General features: G+C 35.4%; 1 protein-coding gene across 2 annotated transcripts in view; it reads right to left on the reverse strand.

Annotated features, from left to right (window-relative positions):
- LOC149789947 (uncharacterized) overlaps window positions 1–23,844 on the reverse strand; it is a 101,649-nt gene that overhangs the window by 47,577 nt on the left and 30,228 nt on the right. Inside the window, exons 3-4 of one of the 2 annotated variants that reach the window (XM_089973382.1) lie at window positions 15,750–15,824; window positions 1,392–1,951 (exon numbers count right to left, since the gene is read on the reverse strand). In XM_089973382.1, the coding sequence (XP_089829508.1) occupies window positions 1,392–1,938 (547 nt within the window). In that variant the 5' untranslated portion in view covers window positions 1,939–1,951; window positions 15,750–15,824. Of the gene's footprint in view, window positions 1–1,391; window positions 1,971–15,749; window positions 15,825–23,844 lie in introns of both variants that reach the window. The other variant, XM_089973381.1, reaches the window with a different exon arrangement.

Here is a 23,844-nt window from a genome sequence, read left to right on the forward strand (position 1 = left end):
CCAATATCATTTGTTCCTATACGCATTATACATGTAGTGTCAATAACCAATACCATTTGTTCCAATACACATTATACATGTAGTGTCAATAACCAATAACATTTGTTCCAATACACATTATACATGTAGTGTCAATAACCAATACCATTTGTTCCAATATGCATTATACATGTAGTGTCAATAACCAATACCATTTGTTCCAATATGCATTATACATGTAGTGTAATAACCAATATCATTTGTTCCAATATGCATTATACATGTAGTGTCAATAACCAATATCATTTGTTCCAATATGCATTATACATGTAGTGTCAATAACCAATACCATTTGTTCCAATATGCATTATACATGTAGTGTAATAACCAATATCATTTGTTCCAATATGCATTATACATGTAGTGTCAATAACCAATACCATTTGTTCCAATACGCATTATACATGTAGTGTCAATAACCAATATCATTTGTTCCAATACGCATTATACATGTAGTGTCAATAACCAATATGATTTGTTCCAATGCACTTTATACATGTAGTGTCAATAACCAATATTATTTGTTCCAATACACATTATACATGTAGTGTCAATAACCAATACCTTTTGTTCCAATATGCATTATACCTGTAGTGTCAATAACCAATACCATTTGTTCCAATATGCATTATACATGCAGTGTCAATAACCAATACCATTTGTTCCAGTATACATTATACATGTAGTGTCAATAACCAATACCATTTGTTCCAATACGCATTATACATGTAGTGTCAATAACCAATATCATTTGTTCCAATACGCATTATACATGTAGTGTCAATAACCAATATGATTTGTTCCAATGCACTTTATACATGTAGTGTCAATAACCAATATTATTTGTTCCAATACACATTATACATGTAGTGTCAATAACCAATACCTTTTGTTCCAATATGCATTATACCTGTAGTGTCAATAACCAATACCATTTGTTCCAATATGCATTATACACGCAGTGTCAATAACCAATACCATTTGTTCCAGTATACATTATACATGTAGTGTCAATAACCAATACCATTTGCTCCAATATGCATTATGCATGCAGTGTCAATAACCAATACCATTTGTTCCAATATGCATTATACATGTAGTGTCAATAACCAATGCCATTTGTTCCAGTTCGCATTATGCATGTAGTGCAAATAGTAATACCCTTTACTTTCTTATGCCTTTTTTAAAACTTGTGTCAATATGTAATTTTAAAGTTTTTTCAAATCAGCTCCCTAGAACTACAGTAGTCTTAGTTTAGTACATACAAGCTTCAAGAGAAACCTTTCTCTCTAGCTCTTTGTGCACTCCCATTCTCTTGGTTTGTTATTCAAGGCTAAAAGCGTTCTACTTACCATGAACTTTACATGGTTTTATCCCCTCTATATCAAGGAAACATGTGTCATCTTCTATGAGATCTGTGATTTGCTGATTGAGATCTATGACCAGGAGATACAGTGCACGACTCGTTAGAAATGTTTGATGAGTAGTATAGAAGGCATATTGCCCTGCAAAATCCCATATTGACAATGCTGCATATTTCACTGTATCCTTCTTCAGTTTGTCGGCATTTTCATTTATCAAATTGATTATTTCCATCACCGCATCCTTCTTCTTGTCTTTTTCACTGGACTTTGCTTTACTCAGTGTAACAGTAACAGGGCTTTTTGTTTGGTCTGAATGTTCCACACCATGTCCACCATCCACCTTGATAACGGACAATTCTGCTGGCCGAGAGTATTCTAATTTAACTTCTTGGTCTGGTATTGGACTAGCTGATGTATCATTGCTATGAGTTATATCGTCTTCAGAAGTTGGTTCCCTTTGGTAGATATCGTCTCTATGACCTTCCTGTTCCTGGCTGACATCGGACTTCTGATCTAGTCCAGACAACAGTTTCATCAGCCGTTGAAGTCTGGACAATTTATAAAAATCTTGCAAAAGAGAAAACGTTATATATCTGTGCTTTTATCTACATAATATATATATATATATATATATATATATATATATATATATATATATATATATATATATATACAGTCTATTCTAAAGACAACATTCATGAATGAGGAAGACAAGCATATGGAACTAAATATTTGTCAATTATTCACTTTAACATATCACCTGGTCTCAAAGGATATACTAATTTGCCCCATTCTAATTTCCTTCATGACTGTCACATATATAATGGTCACCTGCTTTCTGCAGTCAGACATCAGGATTTACTAATTTGTTTGTAGGACCGATCCCATGGCCTAGTGGTTACAGCGTCCGCCTCGGATGCGGGAGGTCGTATGTTCAATCCCCGGCCGAGTCATACTAAAGACTTACAAAAATGGTACATACAGCTGCCTCGCTTGATGCTCAGCGCTAAGAGGTTAGTGCTAGGAATGGTCGGCCTGGTGTCAGGATAATGTGACTGGGTGGGATACTATGCTACTTGCCTGCGACATTAAGCCCCAGTGCTTGACATCACTATAAACTGCCACACTGCATACATAGCAGTGATATGACTGAAAAATTGCTAAACTACGTTAAAAATCCAAATCACACACATTAATGTACCCCATTCTAATTTCCTTCATAAATGTCGCATATATAATGGTCACATGCTTTCTGAAGTCAGACATCTGGATTTACGTAACCTAATAATGGTTTCTCACTGCATTAGGTGTTCACTGTGAGTTGGTTGGTTGTTTTTGTGGCTTAACAGGTAATAGCAACATTGCTCTGCAAGATAGGCTATATATATATATATATATATATATATATATATATATATATATATATATATATATATATATATATATATATATATATATATATGGTGACCATTATAGATGGTGGAGGAAGAACTATCAGGAAATTGCTGGCAGCTTTCTCAATTAAACCCACCCAGACAGAGCTGAGATGGCAATGATCAGTAAAGTCGAGTGCTACTGACCACTGCCAATATGTTACTGACACTGATCAGTGCAATTAAACAGAACATTTTCTTTACCAGGAAATGATTGTTTTCATAAAGAAAATTCATGTGAATTAATGTGCATTTATTACTACTGAGACTGATCAGTGCAATTAAACTGAACTTTTGCTTTACAAGGAAATCATTGTTTTAATAAAGAAAATTCACTTGAATCAATGTGTATTTATTACTACTGAGACTGATCATTACAATTAAACTGAACCTTTGCTTTACAAGGAAATCATTGTTTCCGTAAAAAATTCATGTGAATCAATGTGTATTTATTACTACTGAGACTGAACAGTGCAATTAAACTGAACCTTTACTTTGCAAGGAAATCATTGTTTTAATAAAGAAAATTCATTGGAATCTATGTGCAGTTATTACTACTGAGACTGATCAGTGTAATTAAACTGAACTTTTGCTTTACAAGGAAATGGTTGTTTTCATAAAGAAAGTTCATGTGAATCAATGTGTATGTATTACTACTGAGACTGATCAGTACAATTAAACAGAACATTTCTTTACAAGGAAATGGTTGTTTTCATAAAGAAAATTCATATGAATCAATGTGCAAAACATTTATTATCTCAAGCTTATGCCCTCATGTACTTTATCTTCTTATTTATATCACAGGGTGTGGCATTAGGAATCACTCTTACGGCCTTTTTATCTGTCTGCTTATTGTGGCATATAACAACATACAGTTTACACAGTTATGATTGAATAATGCACATTAAACAACTTTACTGATAGTGTAAGAAGAATATGAGATAAACCTCTGTAAAGAGGTCACCTGTGTAATAAGGCCAATTTTGCATTTTCTCAAGGGTGGTTTACTTTTGACAGTTTACATATATATATATATATATATATATATATATATATATATATATATATATATATATACACACATATATATATATCATGTCTTGATCTTCTTCATGCTGGAAAAAAGTCCAAAAATGAGATTCAAGCCTGAGGCAGCGATTGTAAACATTCTATGTTGCTCAATGGATTATTGCTACCTCTCAACTTGATTTAATCTTAAAAAGTAAAGATAAATTCATATCGGATGTCACAACCACAGGGGCTGGTGTCATTGCTTATAATTTGCAAATCGTATATGTACTGTGTAATATAATATAGTACACGGATTGACTGATATTTAACTTGTAAGCAACGATATGAATCTCTGTCGTGGTGGCAGTGATTATATTTCCCATCATGTGAGATGAACAAATCAACACATGATATCCAATAGGCTTATGGTCAATCTGTACTCAAGTTGTTTCATACCCAGTAGAAATTGGTCATTTCGTACCCAAGGTGATGATCATTTCACACCCAAGGTGATGGCCAATTCGTACTCATTATTGTACACGGCCAAATATACCGTATTGTCAAATTTACCACTCCCTCTCTAATTACAAACCTATATTGCCAGCCACAAAAACGTACTTCAAACATTTTTGGACAATTTCAACAATCACAAGAACTCACACATTAGTGCATACATGCCAACCATTACGCTTTTTTACACTAAATTAAGCCTTCCCAAAAATTAATAATTTGTTTTCTCATGCAAGCGCCATTGGACGCCACTATTCCATTCGCATACAAGCGCTATTTTATGCCTCTACACCTTTCTCATGGAAGCACCTTTCGACGCCTGCTGTAAACATCAGCCATTTTGAGCGGCTTTCGTAGCGCCACCTTCGGGGAAAAACCCTATTAGATACTACATTTATTGATGTGAATGACCATTACGTTAGATCATGCGGTCGCTGTTTCTGCTCTGGTCGAAATCTTCCATTTAAAGTAACTGTGTTGTATTCTCCACTCTCCCTCACTAAGCATAGTTATGTCGGTCCCCCGGAATGCAGAGAATGACCTTTGAGTACAAATTAAATGCTCATATGTATAAAGCAATGGACTAAAAATTATACATGTGCAGATATTTAGAGAGCCTTCGCAACATTGTATCAATTTACAGAAATTGGATGATACAGGCAAAACAAATTGAACAGTAAGGTTAAAACAAATTCTGTCCTCTAATGGATTTGGCTATATGTTGATAGTTCAAGAAGTGAGTGATAGAAACACTTTTCTAGCTTTGTTCAGACACTGTCTGAGTTATTCATCTTGCTGGAGACAGGGAAAGTTGGCCACAGGGAAATTATTTTTTTCTTTCTGAAAGCGAAATTCAAAGAAAGCCACGACTACCAGTAGGACCAATTCGCCCAGCAGTGTACACAACCAGCCCCACAGCCTACCAGCCTGCCTCGCTGCCATTTAATACCACCTAATCAAAAGGGTTAGAGTAAGTTTATATTGAACCATCAGGTACCATTATTATGTGCCGTTTTTTCAAATTTCTATTAACTCTACATCAAATCTACTAAATTAATCCATAATTATTCTAAACCATCACCTATGTAACATTTAAACTTGTAACTTAAATTAATATAACGCCATTTACCAAATATTCAATCATTCCTACCAGTTAAGAAAATTGATTTGAGAAGTTGAATTAATATTCTTTTAAAAATGCAACAGGCGCTAGGAACCATGATATCATCCACCTGGACGGTATTCGTACAAGCTAACAATTATTGTCAACCACTGAAATTTACCGTCACATGAAATAAAGACAACACTTCAACCGCTTTATAATCAATTTCAATCTATCGTAAAATCTCTTAAATCAATATTAATCAAAATGGAATAACTATTTAAATAAAACTCTAATAATAGTATCATTATCAAACTTAAAACTAACATACAACAAGTTCTCTGAACAAAGAACATAAATTTTACTACACCTGAATAAACTAGACGCACGCACTAGTTTCACAAGATTATTGATTTGGCACCTTTTTCCAAAACCTCCCCAGACTATCAGGTTAGACAAAGACGTAGGAAGAGATAATTGGCTCAAACAGTTGAATCAATTGATATCGAGATCATAAACACTAGGTACCATATTAACACCCGCCGTAGAGGAATTACCTCACGACAATAAAACAATTGTAAACAAAGTGAGTATATATGCAACGGGCCATTTAAACATATAACTAACCATAATATATTCAAATAATCCTAATATTACCGTACCCTACATTTTATTAACTAAACCCAAGTAAAAACAATAAATAAATAGCACATATATACTTTAATTACAAACTAATAAATAAATAACAAAAATAAAAGTAAAAAAATAAACACTCAAACATGTATAAACCAGAACCAAGATATAAAACATCATTTAGGAAATTTAACTCGGATAGGAGAAAAAACATCCACTCAAACAAAATGAACAAAGCCCCAACACCAAACATGATCCGTAATGACCCCTGTTGAAGCCACCAAATAACTACGCCAAACAATCAACCCACAGCATATAGTGGGAGCATAGACACCAGCCCAATCACCACCACTGACACCTTGGTCAGAACATTAAATTTTACAGTCACAAGACCAACCCCTACAGACGAACTCAATCAAGCTAGCTGCATTTCAAACCGCAGGTAGCAGTCCAAACTCAAATTCCCAAATTATACACGAGTAGAGGACCAGAAAATATTGACCTTAACGACACACTCCCGATTCGAATTAATGACTCAGCAAGGGCAGAAATAACAAAACTCAAACCCTGGATAGACGAAATGAACCAACATCTTTCATTAACACCCACTAGAAAACCATGAATCACAATCAAAATTACCAAAACAAACTTCGATAAGGAAACTGATAACCCCACCCCAACCTATAAAACCCCAAACCCTGAAACCAAGGAAAATCATACAGCGATAGAATCAATATCTCATTCAGCAACCTCACAATTTGACGCAACTTTAAAATAAAAAAGTATGGTTCATTGCAGCCAACCCTAGGGCCGTCAAAAGACACCAAAAACCACAGAACAAGAAGACCAAAGGGAAATGGCAGAATTCTTGAATAGTTTAGACAGTCGATTCTGGAACAAAAATATTTTTAAAAGAAACAAGTGACTAAAGAAACATGCTTAGGTAGAGGGAAGGTACCCAAGAAAGAACTAAACAAAAAAAATGCAACCCACAACAAACCCACTAACACTGACTAACCATGAGCGAAATCAAACCAAAATAACCATAAACAACACTAACGAAAAGGAATTAAACAGGCAAATCCAAAATCAGAAAGAAAAAACCAAACCAATTACCAAGACACCAAACAGATAAACAGGGGAACAAATCAAACACCAAAGCAGACCCAAAACCTACACTAAAAACAGAGCAAAACCCAAGACATAGCCAAAAAGTTCATCCCATCAATCTCACAATCTTTGTCTCTAGCAAAAACTCACAATTAATCAACTTAAACCAAAATAACGTAGCAAGTGAACTCACAAAGGCCCACGGAGGGCAGTTTTCAATCATTAGACCCAACACAAACTATATAATAATCAGATGCAACACAATCCAACAAGTAAATAAGTATACTGAAATTGAACAAACTGCAAAAATTAGAGTTGCTATAACTTGACATGCATCATTTAAAGCAAACATGGGAAGAAGGAAACATGCACTAACTGCAAACACTAGTACTGAGATCAATCAAAACACAACACAAACAGTATAGCAACAGTATATAAAAACGTCCTTAGGCTGTCCAGAGAACAACGACTCAAAACAATCAAACACCTAGAAGAAAAACAGGGTATACAAACTCAAGAATTTTCGAAAACAGGAAACACCAATTGCTATAATCAAATTCAATATCCCCCAAAACCAATGGTAAGATTACATCCATACAGAAAGCTATACAAACTGGAAAACTACATAAACAAACCACGTTTTTTGTGGACACTGCAAAGGGTGGGGTCACTTCACTAGCTCTTGCAAAACAATTCAAAATGCAGGAGGAAAAAAAAACATTAAATGCACTAACTGTACATGACCTCACCACCCTAAATCATATGTAACTGCTCTTGAATTTGCTATAGTATGACATATGGATTTGAAAAATACATCATATAAAGAAGCAAGACTAAATATCATTCAAAATCTGAAAACCCCAACCACCTCAGTAAACACAGATTCAGACATGAACATTGCTACCAACAAAACAAAACAGAGCCCCTCAAAAAGGCACTAGCCTAAATGAGAATAAAGAAACCAGAAAAAAACTAACATAAGCAAAACAGCACCACACAAACCAAGCACACACCCTACACTAACTTCTAGTATGCATTATGATAATAATCAGGCACCCAGATAGCAAACAAATCAAGTACCCATATCCACTATCACACCAGAGGAAAGGAATAATCAATTCACCAAATCAAATAGGTACTCTACAAATGTTGACCTCCAGTTCATTAGTGAATTTGATAATAGCATTGTACAAAATACAAAGAATGATCATGTCCCAGTCGACATGACTCATCAAGTGCTAACCAAGTTAATAAACAAATTCTTTCCCAATCAAAACTCGAGATCATAATAAACCATACAAAAATCTTAACAATAGTAAATATCAATAATCAATATGTATCCCACTCAACGTAAATGCTTGATACGGCGGCAGTGGAACTGCCGCGGGATCATTAAGAATATCCCCGAACTAATCCAAAAATGAACTCCGACAAATCTAAACCTGACATTATCTGTTTACAAGAAACCCATCTAAAGAACGGCCTCTAAGACCACCACCAAAATTCCAGGATACTCAACTGTACATACTAAAAATAGAGCAAACGGTAAATTAAAAGGGGGCTAGCAACTTATATTACTGTCTCACTTCCAAACACAGTTACCCCAGATCAAAACCAAGACGCACCTGCACAAACAGAAATTCAAACCACCATGAATAAGACTGGCCAGCATACTATACAACTGCTAAACATATATGACCCAGGGGAGATAATCCAACAGTAATCAATCACTATACAAAAATGACCATTGACAAAGAGGAAAATCTGTATCACATGCGAGGATTTTAACACCCATAACGTAAGATGGGGAGGAAAAACGCAAAGCCTAAGATGAAAACTACTTGAAAAATGGACATATGAATCGAATATAGTTATCCTTAACAATGGAGCAGGAACAATATTAAACTCCATCAAAGGTGCACTATCAGCAATCGACTTCACCATAGTCACTCCTAAAATGGCCCAAATCTCGAATTGGGAAGTTATCAAAGCAGCACCCTTGGAAGCGATCACTTCCCTATCCTAGTCACCCTCAATATAATGACACAACATATCCAACTAACAACATGCCAAGGTGGAGGTGTGACAAAGCCGGTTGGGATAAATTTAAAATCGCTCTCTATACAATAACTCTAGCAGATCTTTATAATGATAACATCGATCAATACAATATAAATATTATGAACACCCTAATGAGGCAGCTAAAATAAGTATAACCAGAACAGGAGGACAACAACTTAAATACACTGTCGTATGGTGGAACGAATAAAGTAAAGTAGCTCAAAAAACTGGAAAGAAGGTACATTATCAATTTAAACACATAGGGAACTCCAATGACTTTAGGATTTACAAAAATAGGGAAAAAGAAATGAAAATAATCCAAAATGCAAAAAACAAATCCTTGCAAGCTATCTGCTTTAACATAAACTTCAAAACCAACACAAAACAGGTATGTGACAAGATAAAAGCAATAAAGGGGAAAAGCAAGCAACCAACTCCCAAATTGACTGGAAATTTAACCAACAAAGAAAAGGCAAACTGCTTAGCATCACACTTTGCAAGCATGAGCAGCAACTCCAACCATACCCCAAAAAATACCAAAGCACCGCCGAAACGTTGAAAAAAGCAGCCAAACCTCTTCTCTGACCTAGGATCTAAACATTCTAAATTAAACGAGGACTTGACAATAGCAGAATGAATAGCTGCACTTGAAAAGAAAAAGGCAACCTCACCCGGAGAAGACCAACTCGGCTATGAAATATACAAACACAACCCGGAAACCATAACTAAAATCATTCTAGATCTACTTAATAATAGCTGGCTGAAGGGTCAACTAGCCAAAAGTTGGAAAACAACTATCGTCATTCCAATACCCAAATCTAGCAAAAACCCAGATGATATCAATGCATATAGACTCATATCTCTAACTGATAACATATGCAACATAATGGAAATAATGATTAATGACAGACTAAAATACCGTCTAGAAAGCAACACATACATTGCAAAAACACAAAGCGGCTTTCGCAACAAAAGATCCACCCTGGACCAATTGTTCAGACTCGAAGCAAGTATCAATGCACTTGATGCAAAATGCAAATGCAATAGACATCTAATCGCAGTATTTCTCGATCTAGAAAGGCATTTGATTTGGTCTGGACAAAAGGTCTTATTGCAAAACTTAATCTATACGAAATACCTGGCCGCACAGATAACTGGATAGCAGACTTCCTAATAGATCGGAAGATACTGACAAAAGTAGGGGGTCATTATTCAGATATATATAACCTAGAAAACGGTACGCCACAAGGTAGCATGCTTAGCCCCACTTTATTCAACATCATGGCAAATGATCTTCACACAATAATTAACGAATATAACGTAGATCTATCCCAATTTGCTGACGATAGTGGGATTTGGAAAGCAGGCAATCCAAACAGCAAAATAGTCATAGGACAAATACAAGATGTGTGCGTGATGTGATTCTGATTTCTAACATAGCTTTAACAATTGTTCAGTCATATCACTACGATGTCTGCAAAGTGGCATTATAGTGACACCAGGCCGACCAGTCCTAACATTAACTCCTTAACGCTGAATGCCAAGAGAGGCAGCTGCTAGTACCATTTTTGTAAGTCTTTGGTAAGACTCGGCCGGGGATTGAGCCCATGACCTCCCGCATCTGAGGCGGACGCTCAAATGCAAGATAGTCTCAACCAAATAGGTCGGTGGGCAGATAAATGGGGGGCAACCAAGAAACGCTTTTAACAATATATAAGACACTTATAAGAGCAAAAATAGATTACGGATGCCAAGTCTATGTATCAGCTAATCAAACATCACTTAGTAAACTAGAGTACATACAATATAAGGCACTGGAGCACTAAACCCAAACTCGCTAGAAGAGTTCCAAATACTGACAGGAGAACTACCACTGCAACTAAGAAGAAACAAAAGCATATTAAGATATGCCCCACAAGTTTCGATCCACAAAACAAGCCACCCCACCAGGAAAATTAGCCAAGAAAGTAATATCCCTTTCATTAAAAAAAACTGAAACCACAACCACCCGGTACAAAAAGAAATTTATGAACTAATTAAAGATCTTATCCTACCCACACTATAAGTTGAACAATTTTGTTACCCTGACCCAACACCAAGGACGGAGCTAACCATAATTGTAATACAATAGACCTTACTTATGGCAACACACAAGACCACGTACATGACATAAGGTCAAATATATTAGCCGAGGCAGAAGAAACAACACAGGTTACACCAAGAGATACACCGATGGCTCAAAATTACAAAAGCGTACAAAACTGCTATCACAATAGTAAACCCAGAAACCAACACAGAATTCAGAGTTAGATTACCTGACGTCTGCTCTATTTACACAGCCGAATTCTGGGCCATTATTGAAGCTCTAAAATGGATCTAACTAGCAAACACTAGAAAAGCAGTTATCATAAGTGACGCCCTTAGTGTCATCAATTCGATTAAATCAAACCACTATCACAAGAAGCAACTTCCTGAAGGAAACCAACCACTTAATTAAACAACTGTTAAATAACAAACATATAATATAGTTCATGTGGGTGCCCTCCCATGTCGGATTAGCAGGTAACGATAAAGCAGTACAAGTAGCTAAACAATATCTCTACGAACATGACTCCATAGCATTATACTACAGCGTCCAAGAATTGTATATCATCAGAATCAAAATTGACAATAAGTGGCAACAACAATGGTATAGCAGCAAAAAGGGACGCAAGCTATACTCCATACTAAATAAGGTCGCAAGGAACAAAAAGACCAGATGTCTTTGACATGTCTTAGCGACCCGAATATTCGGCAAAGCTATCTGTTTTATCAAAATAGATTTAGCCTGAAAATAACATCACATACATAACTATATCCACAAGCTAGGATAATAATCAAACCAAAACGAGTCCCAGCCTACCAAAACTAGTAGACAGGCTAACAAACTTAAAATTAGTGAATAAATAAGAACAGATGTCTTTGACATGTCTTAGCGACCTGATTATTCGGCAAAGATATCTGACTTATCAAAATAGATTTAGCCTGAAAATAAAATAACATCACACAAATAAAACCAAATAGAAACAATTATCATGACTAGTAGACAGGCTAATAAACTTAAAATTAGGTAATAAGTAAGATCAGAGGTCTTTGACATGTCTTTGCGACCCGAGTATTCGGCAAAGATTTCTAAGGCACCAAAATCCTAAAAGAAGTTAAGGACACTAACATATTTTCACACCGCAAGGTGACCGCATATTATCTGTAATATAACAAACGCAGCTGCACTAAGACACAACCTCTCCTCGAGGCACTAAACACAATTAGAACACCTAGATAGACCAAAAACCTAGAATATATAAGGTGGTCTAAAAATCCCAAGACAATCAGGTCCCGCTGCACAAGGTGGCAAAGTCTATCAAGATAGGAAAACTTACTATAACTCCAAAATTAATACCTATAAGGTGATCCAAACCCCAAGGACCATCAGGCCTGGCTGCGCAATGTGGTAACCAAATGCCTAGTGAAACATAGTTAGGACCCTAAACTTAATATATGAGATGGTCCAAATCCCAAGGACCATCAGGCCCGGCTTGCACAAAGCGGCGCACCATCAAGCCAAGGAACGTTTAAATAACCATACACAAATGGGTGAACCCAAACCAAGAACCACCTTACCCAATTCAGATTCAATAGATACAGATTAAATAACCATACAGACTATCACTAAGCGATCACTGGTGCTGTACTATCATTAAAAAAGCACAGAATATATCTCCAAAAATCCGTCAAGATGACAATTCATTAACCTTTTGGCAAGGGAGTCAAAAGTTTATACCCTGGATAAACCAAGGTGTCTTCCTAGTGAGCAGGCTCCTCCCTGACCGAACCTTCCTCATCGCCACCGCCAGATATTAAATTAAAAAAGTGCATAGCACATATTGAATACATGAAGGGAGATGCACTTTTTCCTGTCTTCATGAACAATTAATTAACAGTCCACATGGGAATAAAAGCCTAGGTGTCCCGGTGTGACCTCATAGTGGTGACCAATCGCTACTGACGTCACATACTGCTTGGTTGACACCTAACGCAGCTAATGCAGAATGAATTGCTACCTTTAACTCCAGTGTGTGCTGGGTCTATCCCCACTTGATTATAACCTTACATTCAGGTCGCAAGGGTCTATAGTTTTTATATATAATCAAATTCAGATGACTTAGTGATGTCGAGACAGACAAAAAGCTTGTAAATTTCGAGTACGGAAAATGGCAGCTTAAGTTGGTCCAGCAGCTTTACTGACTTGACGGTGAATTTTTATTATCTCAAGATTTTAAAGCACATAAAACATTCTTCCGTGAAAATCAATTCCACAGCTATAACGATAGGACTTTACCCTTAATTTTTTCCATATGTAATAGATGTGTAATACAAATGTAAAATGGTTAAAATTGCTGTTAAAAGTAAAATACACTGCACTGCTTAACAGTTAAGAGGCAGGCCTATGTGTATGGAGTCGAATCGGTAACAGGTTTTCTATTTATAGCAAAATGCACTGGGTAACTGCGTAAGAGACTTTGACAACGAAAAGGGCAAAGTTAGAGTGCTCTTCTTTCATTACCGAATTAAAAGTAGATTTCACCTGAGAAATCATTTTTTTAATTATTATTTGCCAATGCTTTGAATAAACAAAATTGTGAGAGATTATTAAGAATTGTTAACAAAAGAAAAATTAGATCCAGGCTCAGTAACTTATCACTTAGTGCTCTGCTACTGTGCATAGCAATCATAGTCTCAGCTGGTACAAAGTGTTTTGAAATGCAATGTGAGAGTCTATTGCTTTTTAAAGCTCAAACTGAAGCAGTAAATGATGTTAATAGTCCAGAGTGATAAAGAAATCTATTTGTACATACGCTCATTGAAGTTTTATCATGTTATATGTGGATTACTCTTTTTATGTTCTGATTACACTTTTTGTGGAATTGGATTAAACTTTTTCCTCGCCAAGGGTTGGCATGTATGTTAGTGGCATAACTGAAATCTCATTTGAAATAATTGAATATGGCGAGTGAAAATTTATTTTCATTGCTTGGCACAATCTTTTTTATTTTGTTATCCTCGTCAATATAAGACACATACATACTCTTGCAGTGGGGGTGGTAAATTCAACTTGGCACTGCATTTCACATATAGTTCCTTCTGTATTTTAAAGCTATATATTTAATGTTTAAAATAACTGAGCAAGTTTAGGCAGGCTTGGATTATGGCAGAAAGAAATATATAATGCACTCCAGGTAATATGGCATACATCTGTCAGCAGGGCAATGCCTGAAAATGAATATGTAACAGCTTTTAAAAAATATGTAGAAAATAAAATGGTGGTTAAATTTGTACTTAAATGTGTGCAATACACGATTCAAGTTTTGTGTACAAATGACAACATCATTGGGTACGAAATAAGCAAACGACATGAGTACGGAATGACTTGGGTAAGGAATGACTTGCTTTGTGTTCAATAAAATGTAATTGCTGCCATCCCTGCTATTTTCCCCAATGATCTGAATATTCCGTTTTATTATTCTGTAATGTTAAAACTTCTTAATAGGTGCACTGTCATTTTAGTCTTCACCTTTAGCTTGTTAAATGAAAATTAGAAAAAAAATAAATACCATGATCAGACATTTTGTATTATAAAATATGTGCAGTTCTAAGCATCTGAGGTACTCCTGTTAAGTTGGTCTGGTACCCCGACCAGCTCCAACGAATCTAAAACGGAATCAGGATCCAAATCAGATACAGACAAGCCCTATGTGGATTTTACCGCAAACAATCATATTTCTTTAATTTATGCTTTTATTCCGTGTGTCCGTATTTTAGTGGTCATTTCCATAAAAACTTACTGCAAAATCGTAATGGTTGGCAGGTCGATAACATATGTCTTAAATTCCACTGAAAGATTTGTCATATAAATTTATAATGCAGTAATTCTGATTCAAAAGGGTTACACTGGTGAACCTCTGTTCAGGAAACAAAAGTCCAACAAATGAGATTGCATCACCCTTTCATAGTTATCCATGTGTGAGAAGACCTGTATCAGGAAGGTGGGGATTGCTAATGGATGTAAGCAACTTCCGTTCAATTGGGGGTGCCATATATCCCTACCTCGTGAGTATCGACAGTTTCCTTCATTCAGACAGTGTCAACCGTCCAACCCTTGATGGAATGAGTGATATATGTACTCCAGAAAGAGCCATGGACACTACATTATGGAAGTTAGCAACAAGCCTATGCACAGACAGGTCGAATGACAAATGGTGGTAACATGCATATGTACAGCTTGGCGGATCAAAAGATGTGGTAACATGCTTACTTTCAGACAGGCTGGTGGATGGAAATATGGGCAAACCCTTACAATTCTCAATTTGTTCTAAACACTAAATTAAGGATAAAATCCTAAATTCATCAAATCTTATACATGTAACAATGTCGTGTAGTTACAGTTACCTTGTTTGTCTTCAGAATCCACAGGGCATGGCACATATGGAAACATTTCTGTCCCTACACTTGATTGCCTTTTCTCTACATAGATGACAAACAAAAGAAATCATTAGCAAACTTGAAGATTATTATGTTTATGAATGTTATGTGATATGATCATGTAGAGCGCCAACCTTTCACGTTACATCTGGAACCAATTTTTAAAAAGTACAGACTGGTCCGCTGACTAACTTGAGTATCAATATAATAAGTCTGCAAGGCTAAGTTTCAAATTTAAAAGAAAATGCCTTCTTTGAAATGGGTCATATAGAGTTGCTATAAATATCAAATAAGGACAGTGTATCCGGGTCTAGACAAACGAGTCTGATGTTTTATCAATAAAAAAATCCAGACAAGGTCATTTTATGTTGTCACATATTTCATCATATTTTATTGATAAAATATCTGACTTCATTGGCCTACAATAAAAAACCTCTTACATTCTTCTGACACAGCAAACTTTCATTTAATAATATTTTCAAATTTATATGATGAGTGGGAATGAAGAGATGATAATAAAAATGACAAACACAACTTGTTATGGCTTTATATAATTTATTTTTAAATGTACTGGAAAAGCACTGTCCATTACAGGCAAGAGTAAGATGCATTTTGGTGTAAAGAAAAGGATAATTTCACCAGAACCATAAAGGTTGGCTTGTAAGAGTCATGTCAAGACAGACAAAACAGATGTGTAGACATTCACAAAAAAAGTTCTAATAAGTGCTACGATATTTATATAGGCATAACTTGTGTCGAGACAAGCAGTTTGTAGGTATTTAATTGCAATTGCTGTAATAATAATAATAATAATAATAATAATAATAATAATAATAATAATAATAATATTAATAATAATAATAATAATAATAATAATAATAATGAAGACTTTGTATAGCGCCTAATCTTTAGAAGCTGTAAGGCGCTTTACATCATTAAACGACACCTATAAGATAAAAAGCATATAATAATATGATTACAAAAACAAACACCATTAAATTAGAAAACATATATAAAAAAATCTTGCTGAGAATATTTAAGGTAGGAAGCGTTATTAGGTCTTTAAATTTGTTCTTGCAGTGGAAATAAGTGAGTTTTCAGAGCACTCTTGAATGGGATCATCGTGTCTTTATGTCTTAATTCAGTGGACAATTCATTCCACGTTGATGGGCCCTGTTATGCAAAAGAACGCTGTCCATATGACTTTGTTTTCGTACTGTGAATAATGAGTATAAGATAGTCAGAAGAGGAGCGTAAGTATCTTGCTGGTGTGTACACCTGGGTGAAGTCGAATAGGTATGTTGGACTGAGTCCGACAGTGAAACATAGTACAGAGAACAAATTGTGTGTTTGATTCTGGATCGAATGGAGGGTACAGAGCAGCTGGGATGTGTGCTCTGACCGTGCTATTCTAAGTATGATCTGAGCAGCTGTGTTTTGAATTTTTGAAATTTCTGGAGCAGATATTGAGATGAACCAGACAGAATTGAGTTACAATTATCCAGTCTTGAAAGTACTAATGAGCCACACACGCTTTAGTGGCATTAACTGAAAGGTATTTGCGAATCGAACTGATGAGTCTCCTCTCAAGATATGCAGCCTTGCATATCTTCATGACATGTTGGTGAAATGTGGGAGTACTGTGCAGAGTAACACCTAGGGTTCGTACTGATTGTGTGAATTTAATGTTGGTGTTGCTGATATTTATTGTTTGAGGTAACGGATGTGAATGAGAAAGTCTTTGTGTTGTGATCAGAATGGCCTCAGTTTTATCATCATTCATCTGCAGCTTGTTACATGTCATCCGTGATTTTATATCAGAAATGCACCTCTCTACACCTTGGATGGTAGAATCAACTTCAGTTGGGTGGCTAGATTTGTATTGTTGGGTGTCATCAGCGTACAATTGGTGAGACACTGGATGATGATCTATCACACTTGAGGGCGACTGAGTGGATATAATGAAGAGAACAGGTCCAAAAATAAACTCATGTGGAACACCACAACATAGATCAACTGGGTTGAAGTGTATTCAATTTGCAGATAAAATGTGTGTCCTGTTGACCAAGTAGGACTTGAACCACAGTAGGTCTGTATCATGAATGCCAGATACATGCATATATCTCACATATACGTTTCAAACATGAAGACTAATGCTCAACTGAAGGTGAAAACAAAATAATCATCCAAGTTTGGTAATCTTCATTTTATCGTTGATCTTTCAGCAAACAAATCAATTTGTTGACTAATACTAAATTTTGGGAAATTGCTTTTCATTTTTACCATAATAATCATTTTAAACATCAGGGAATATGCATTTTAAAGATTCGGGCTACAAGAAGTAAAAAGTGGTTTCCCTTTATCTGAACTCGGTACATCATGGAAAATAATGCACTTAAATTATGGTAGGCAACTTCGAAGCCTTTTTTTTATAAAAAAAATGCCATTGTAGTTTGCTGTTATTTATTTTGATTTATTTTTTTCAGTTTTGTTTTTGTTTTTAGTATTGTACATTTTTTACCATGGAAAAAAATATTACGGCAGCACTGAGAAACAAAGATGGTCGGCCGACTGCAAATACATTTTCTTGCCTCAGAAATCTCAAAAATGGTAGCGCCATGGACAAATGAGTTCATAAACTAATGAGTAGGTGGCAGGGTGTGCATACCAGCAAAGACATTTTATCACATTATGAACTTAAAAATTAAATATATTCCTGGGGAAAGTTTCTCTTCAAAACGTGTGTTAAAATACGTACAGAGTAGGATGTCGTCATTTTAATTATTGAAATAAATGATCTCAAATTTACTATTAATGTTAAGCCTCAACATTGCGTCGTCTCCCGATCAGCTGATTTTAGTCGCAAGCATTGCTATTAGAGTAATACGCATACATTTTGAGATGACCCTGGTAAAAACGACATGATCGTTAACTTTTGGGATATTTTGACAACAATGCAAGAGTGTCAAATATAATTACCTCCTCAAGCAGTCAAAGGTTAGATCCATATAGTCGAGTACGGTTGTCTTTACTGATGATATATCCGATTACTGCATGGATTTTGGTGATTTGAATCACAGTTTACAATGTGTGATCAACGTGCTTGGTCCCGCTCCCACAACATGGTCTTTTCGGATTGGCTGATTGATTGTCCTGCCCACCAATCCATGATTTGTAAAGCACAATTCGTACACGTGTTTACTGTATGTACATCATTGAATGTCTGCACACATTGCAAAGTCAAATCACAGAAGTTCAAAATTTCGAACTTGAACATAATGGGTCGGTAGAGTATAGGTTTAGAACGAGATCCAGAATTTCAGAAAATTCAGAGAATAAAAAATATCACAGGAAAAGAATCGAAGATAGCAATAACCGCTCATGAACCAACGCTGTCTTCCGCAATTGAGATAAACTCTCCTGACTACGCCTTGGTTATAAATCACTCATCAGTTAGAATGGTGTTAGGTTGGCCTGAAATTTTTCCGCCTGAGAAACCGATAACACCTGAATCAAAAAAGTCTCATTTCATCACGGACAGGCAATCATACTACGATGTTACCTCATCATACAAACAACATTGACTTAACATAAAAAATGCTACGCTGGGTAGTAACTTTGGTTTCTACAGTAAGGACTATATTCGGTGTCTTTTTGTTTATGAACAAATTCCCAGAGGAGGAACTAAATATATTATTGTTTTGTTAAGTAAAATTATTGAATACTTTAAAATCATTAATCAAGAACATAAAACACAACTACAGCGATTACGACAGCGCTTCCAACAACATCTTTTTGATCTAGCAAGTTCACGCAGCAAAATCATTAAGCAAATAGAAGTTTTAAATCAGCTTGTATCCGATATGGAATATATTAACCAGCGAGTATTCCAGGTAACAATCGATTACACTGACGATATAAATCGTTATAAACAGCAATTTATAACTGCATATTCGATAACAGAGGCTTCACTGCCGAATTATACATTTCTTGGGTATAACGCAACCGAGTTAAGAAAATCAGTCAATGATGCAATCGATGATTTGTTTTCTGAAATTCTTGCACGGTACAGAGGAAACTCTATCCACCACCAAAATGATTGATGAGGTCTTCGTTGATACACTTGCACGGTACAAAGAAACATTTCCACCCGCAACTATTCTCCGGTACAACAATGATCCACATGGGCAATTACGGCATGTATCTCCGGAAGTCTAAATATAACTTCGGTGGTGGTGGTCAATCGTGTGTGTGAAATCGTTGATGCAAGTTACAGCACAGACACAACAATATCAAATCAAGCCATCAAACATTTATTCTTTGCTCGTTCACACCAAAATAACCACCCTGATATCTGATTGTACAAGAGCCGATCAATCCTGTCTATCTACGATGTCATAATCCACTGTTATCAAGAATACATTCCAAACTAACTGCCCAATCCGATCATTTGTTGAATTTGAGGAATGGGACTCTAAATATTAATTTATATGTGAAATCGTAAAAATCAGCCTGATTTGTTATTTCTGAAGGGTATCAAGTAGTCAAAATCAAGCAAATCGACTGATTTGTTAATTTTGATGCATATTTAGGTAGTCGAAATCGTGTAAATCGACTGATTTGCTAATTTTGATATGTATTTAAGTAATTAAAATCATGCAAATTTAACATTTCAGCGAAAAACAACAAAATATATAATATTTTACTGAAATCTGTCAGTGAACAAAAATATTATAAGAAATTTGTTTTTATAATGAAAATCAGGCTGATTTGTTAATTTTGATGGTTATTTAGGTAGTCAAAATCATGCAAATCGATTGATTTCTCAACATTGAAGGGTATGTAGGTAGTCAAAGTCATGTAAATCGACTGATTTCTCAATTCTGAGTGGTATTTAGGTAGTAAAAATCGTGTAAATTCAACAATTCTCAGTCAAAAACAAAAACAATATATAATATTTTACTGAAATCTCTCAGTGTAATCAGAAATATTATAAGAAATTTATTTTTTACTGACATACTACTTTCGCTCTCATTTCTACGAATAAGTCTAAATTTCGTTTTGGATTTCACGATCTGACATTTTTTTTAGTTGCCTCACACGAGTATTAATTATCTTATTTGCTTCATGTTCACGAGATAATTATGTTCTAATTTTTTCGATTGCACTAGACAAAGAAACAAATTCCTTTGCTCGCTCTTCTTCTATTGTAGCTAACGATTGACACATAGACGTCTGAATCTTTTTTATAAATCTATACTGAGATGGTAGAGTGTATGATCCCCCGCCCTCGTTTTTCTCTTTGAGTGTTTCAAAATCAGAAATATTTTTTTCAGGATTTAATTCATCAGATATATTTCTACCATCGTGTTCTAATTTTTTAATAGCAAAAATTACATCGATGATATTTTCGTAATTCGTTATATCTATGTATTTATATACCGAATATTATATATTTAATAAAAAAAAATTACCAAAAATAAACAGTAGCATGATGAGAGGTTATCATTCATGGGTTCCTTCACTGTGTGTCTTTCATAGGATCCTTTTGTTGAGACTTTTGACTTTGTTTGAGACTTTTGTCTTTGTTTGAGACCTTTCTTGTGATCTTCCCGGCACCCTATGACCGTTTCCTTTGGCCCCATTCTTTCTGAATTTTTGTTTGTGGGGTACCCAAGTGATTTAGAGCTTATGCATCCACGTTACTGTTTATTTTGGAGGTGCGTTACAAACATAACTCCAGCGAATTTTCTAAGCGAAACGAAATGTTAGAATATTCAGAAGGTTGTCTGATCATTTCAGTTTCATGTACACACCCCAGGATCAAACCCCGGATAGTGCAAAACGCACTTACCATGTTGTTTGACGTAATGAGAGATGTACATGAACGCTTTTCCGGGCTGCTGGTGGTCCCACTATATAGAAAAAAACTTATTATCGGTACCATCGACAATATGCCTGTTACCAGATTCGAACCACTGATTCCAGAACGAGAATCAGCAACTCGACCACTGCACCATGTTCCAATCTGTTATATGATTTATAAATTATTAGTTATTAACCGTCGACAGAGAAGTCATTATGCAGTTAAGAGTTTACAGCTGAATTTTAGTTCTTAACATAGAAATTCAAGTTTGTACCCAATAAGTCAGATTGGATAATATATGTACCCGAAAATAATTCAGTAAAAGGTGTGGATACTCGTTTTTTAATTTTTTTAATTAATTACCGCAGCAGAAAAGGTACAGATGAACAAAAAAACCAAACGAATTTAATAAAACAAAAATATCACTTCTTAAAAAGAAAAACTGTATTCTTATTTACCCTTAATACACCGATTACACGCACCGTAATGACATTTCTTAATATGAAACAACGAAAAAATACAGGGGAAATAACCGATACTCTTCTCGTAAGCTATTCTCTGCAAACGCAGAACGGTTTGTCGAATATTACGGTTTCTCAACTGACTTCCGAAATATACAATAAGAGAGAATTAACCACAAAAAATATGTATTTACGAGTATTTTATGCAGACTTGTAAATATATTCACGAGTATTTTATACAGACTTGTAAATATATGTACCTGACGTGGTCAACGGGAAGTAACTAATCCCATGACGTATCCTCAGCGGCGTTATCTCCGTCATCTGTATCTAACACCATTTGTACATGAGAAAGTGAAATCCAATTTCAAAACCGGTATGAAAACGATGATTTTATTTTTTTTTTATCTGCAACACGTTGGACTGAACATGGGTAAATACCGAAATATTTGCTAGCCGCGTAAATTGACTGAAATATTATCTCTTCGCCGATTTCAATATTGACAGATTTAACCGCTCTAGGAATCTTTATGCACAATTCTCACTTTGTATAATAGTTTATTTCCGTCAATATGATCGATCACAAGACCGTCTTTGACCTATCCGTGATAAACCTCAAATACTAATCGATGACAGAGATACCTTTTCTTCCCATCAACATAAAATCTAAGACAACCAGAACTATCAACAGCACCAACTGTTGTTTTTTCGCTGACACTGTCTGATTGTACCATCACGAGATGATTCATAATTCTTAATAATAGAATGTCTGACAAATTGTTTTTGCTTTATTTATATATAATTCATTTGTCTAAATTAAATTTTGTCTGAAAACTTAGATAATCCTCTACACGTTGTATAGCTCTGTCGCTGTCATCACTTGTTTCATCATAATATCGCTTCAGTTCGTTCTCTATACCGTTTATTATCACATTGTGCACACAGCTTTGTTTTAGCTCTAACTTCGACACAACATCGCAGACATGGTATTGGTCCTAAACTCCAATTACGTACACTTTGCGAATGTTGTCCGCAGAATTCATTTTCACATGATTTGCCACATGGTGTTGAAGATCCTACCATAAACCACTTGCATTGATTCATTATACATAATATTTTTTATTTAAATACTTGTCTTAATTATAACATGGATAAGTTTGAGAGAATATCCACAATCAAGCCTTGGAGAACTTCAAGATTCGATCTTGACAGAATAACCCCTGAGTCACGGTGGCGAGCTCTGACTAATCTGATTGATATTATCACGGATGCCAAAAAAGAATTTCGTGATGATGAAGCATCTCGACATTCAAAATTGTACTCGATGACGTCATTGATGCTACAATGAACTATATGCGGGCAAAAACGATTATCGATTACATTAATGATCAGAAATATTTTTTCAGAATATAGTTTATTGTGCTAGCAAATTCCGCTACGTTGAATATTCGTTACAAACGAGACCCTGTCCTTGCTAATGGAAAAGCTGCTGTTAAGTAAAGATTCCAAGCCAGGAATGCTGACTGCGATTGACAGACCATATTATGCTGGAGCGCGTTTATTTATGGAATTTATCGGTTAAATGATAGACCTGACATTAATGAGCTTGCACCAATGATATTGTCATCGCTGAGTTGTGTATCCGAACGAGTAACATAGCATTTTACAAATATGAAACGTGGAAATGGTCTGGCTGATCAGCGACGTGAACAAATAGCCAAGTAGGCAGATTCAG

The sequence above is a fragment of the Sinohyriopsis cumingii genome, chromosome 10 (assembly GCF_028554795.1).
Source record: "Sinohyriopsis cumingii isolate HCF-2022 chromosome 10, ASM2855479v2, whole genome shotgun sequence".
Classification (NCBI taxonomy): domain Eukaryota; kingdom Metazoa; phylum Mollusca; class Bivalvia; order Unionida; family Unionidae; genus Sinohyriopsis; species Sinohyriopsis cumingii.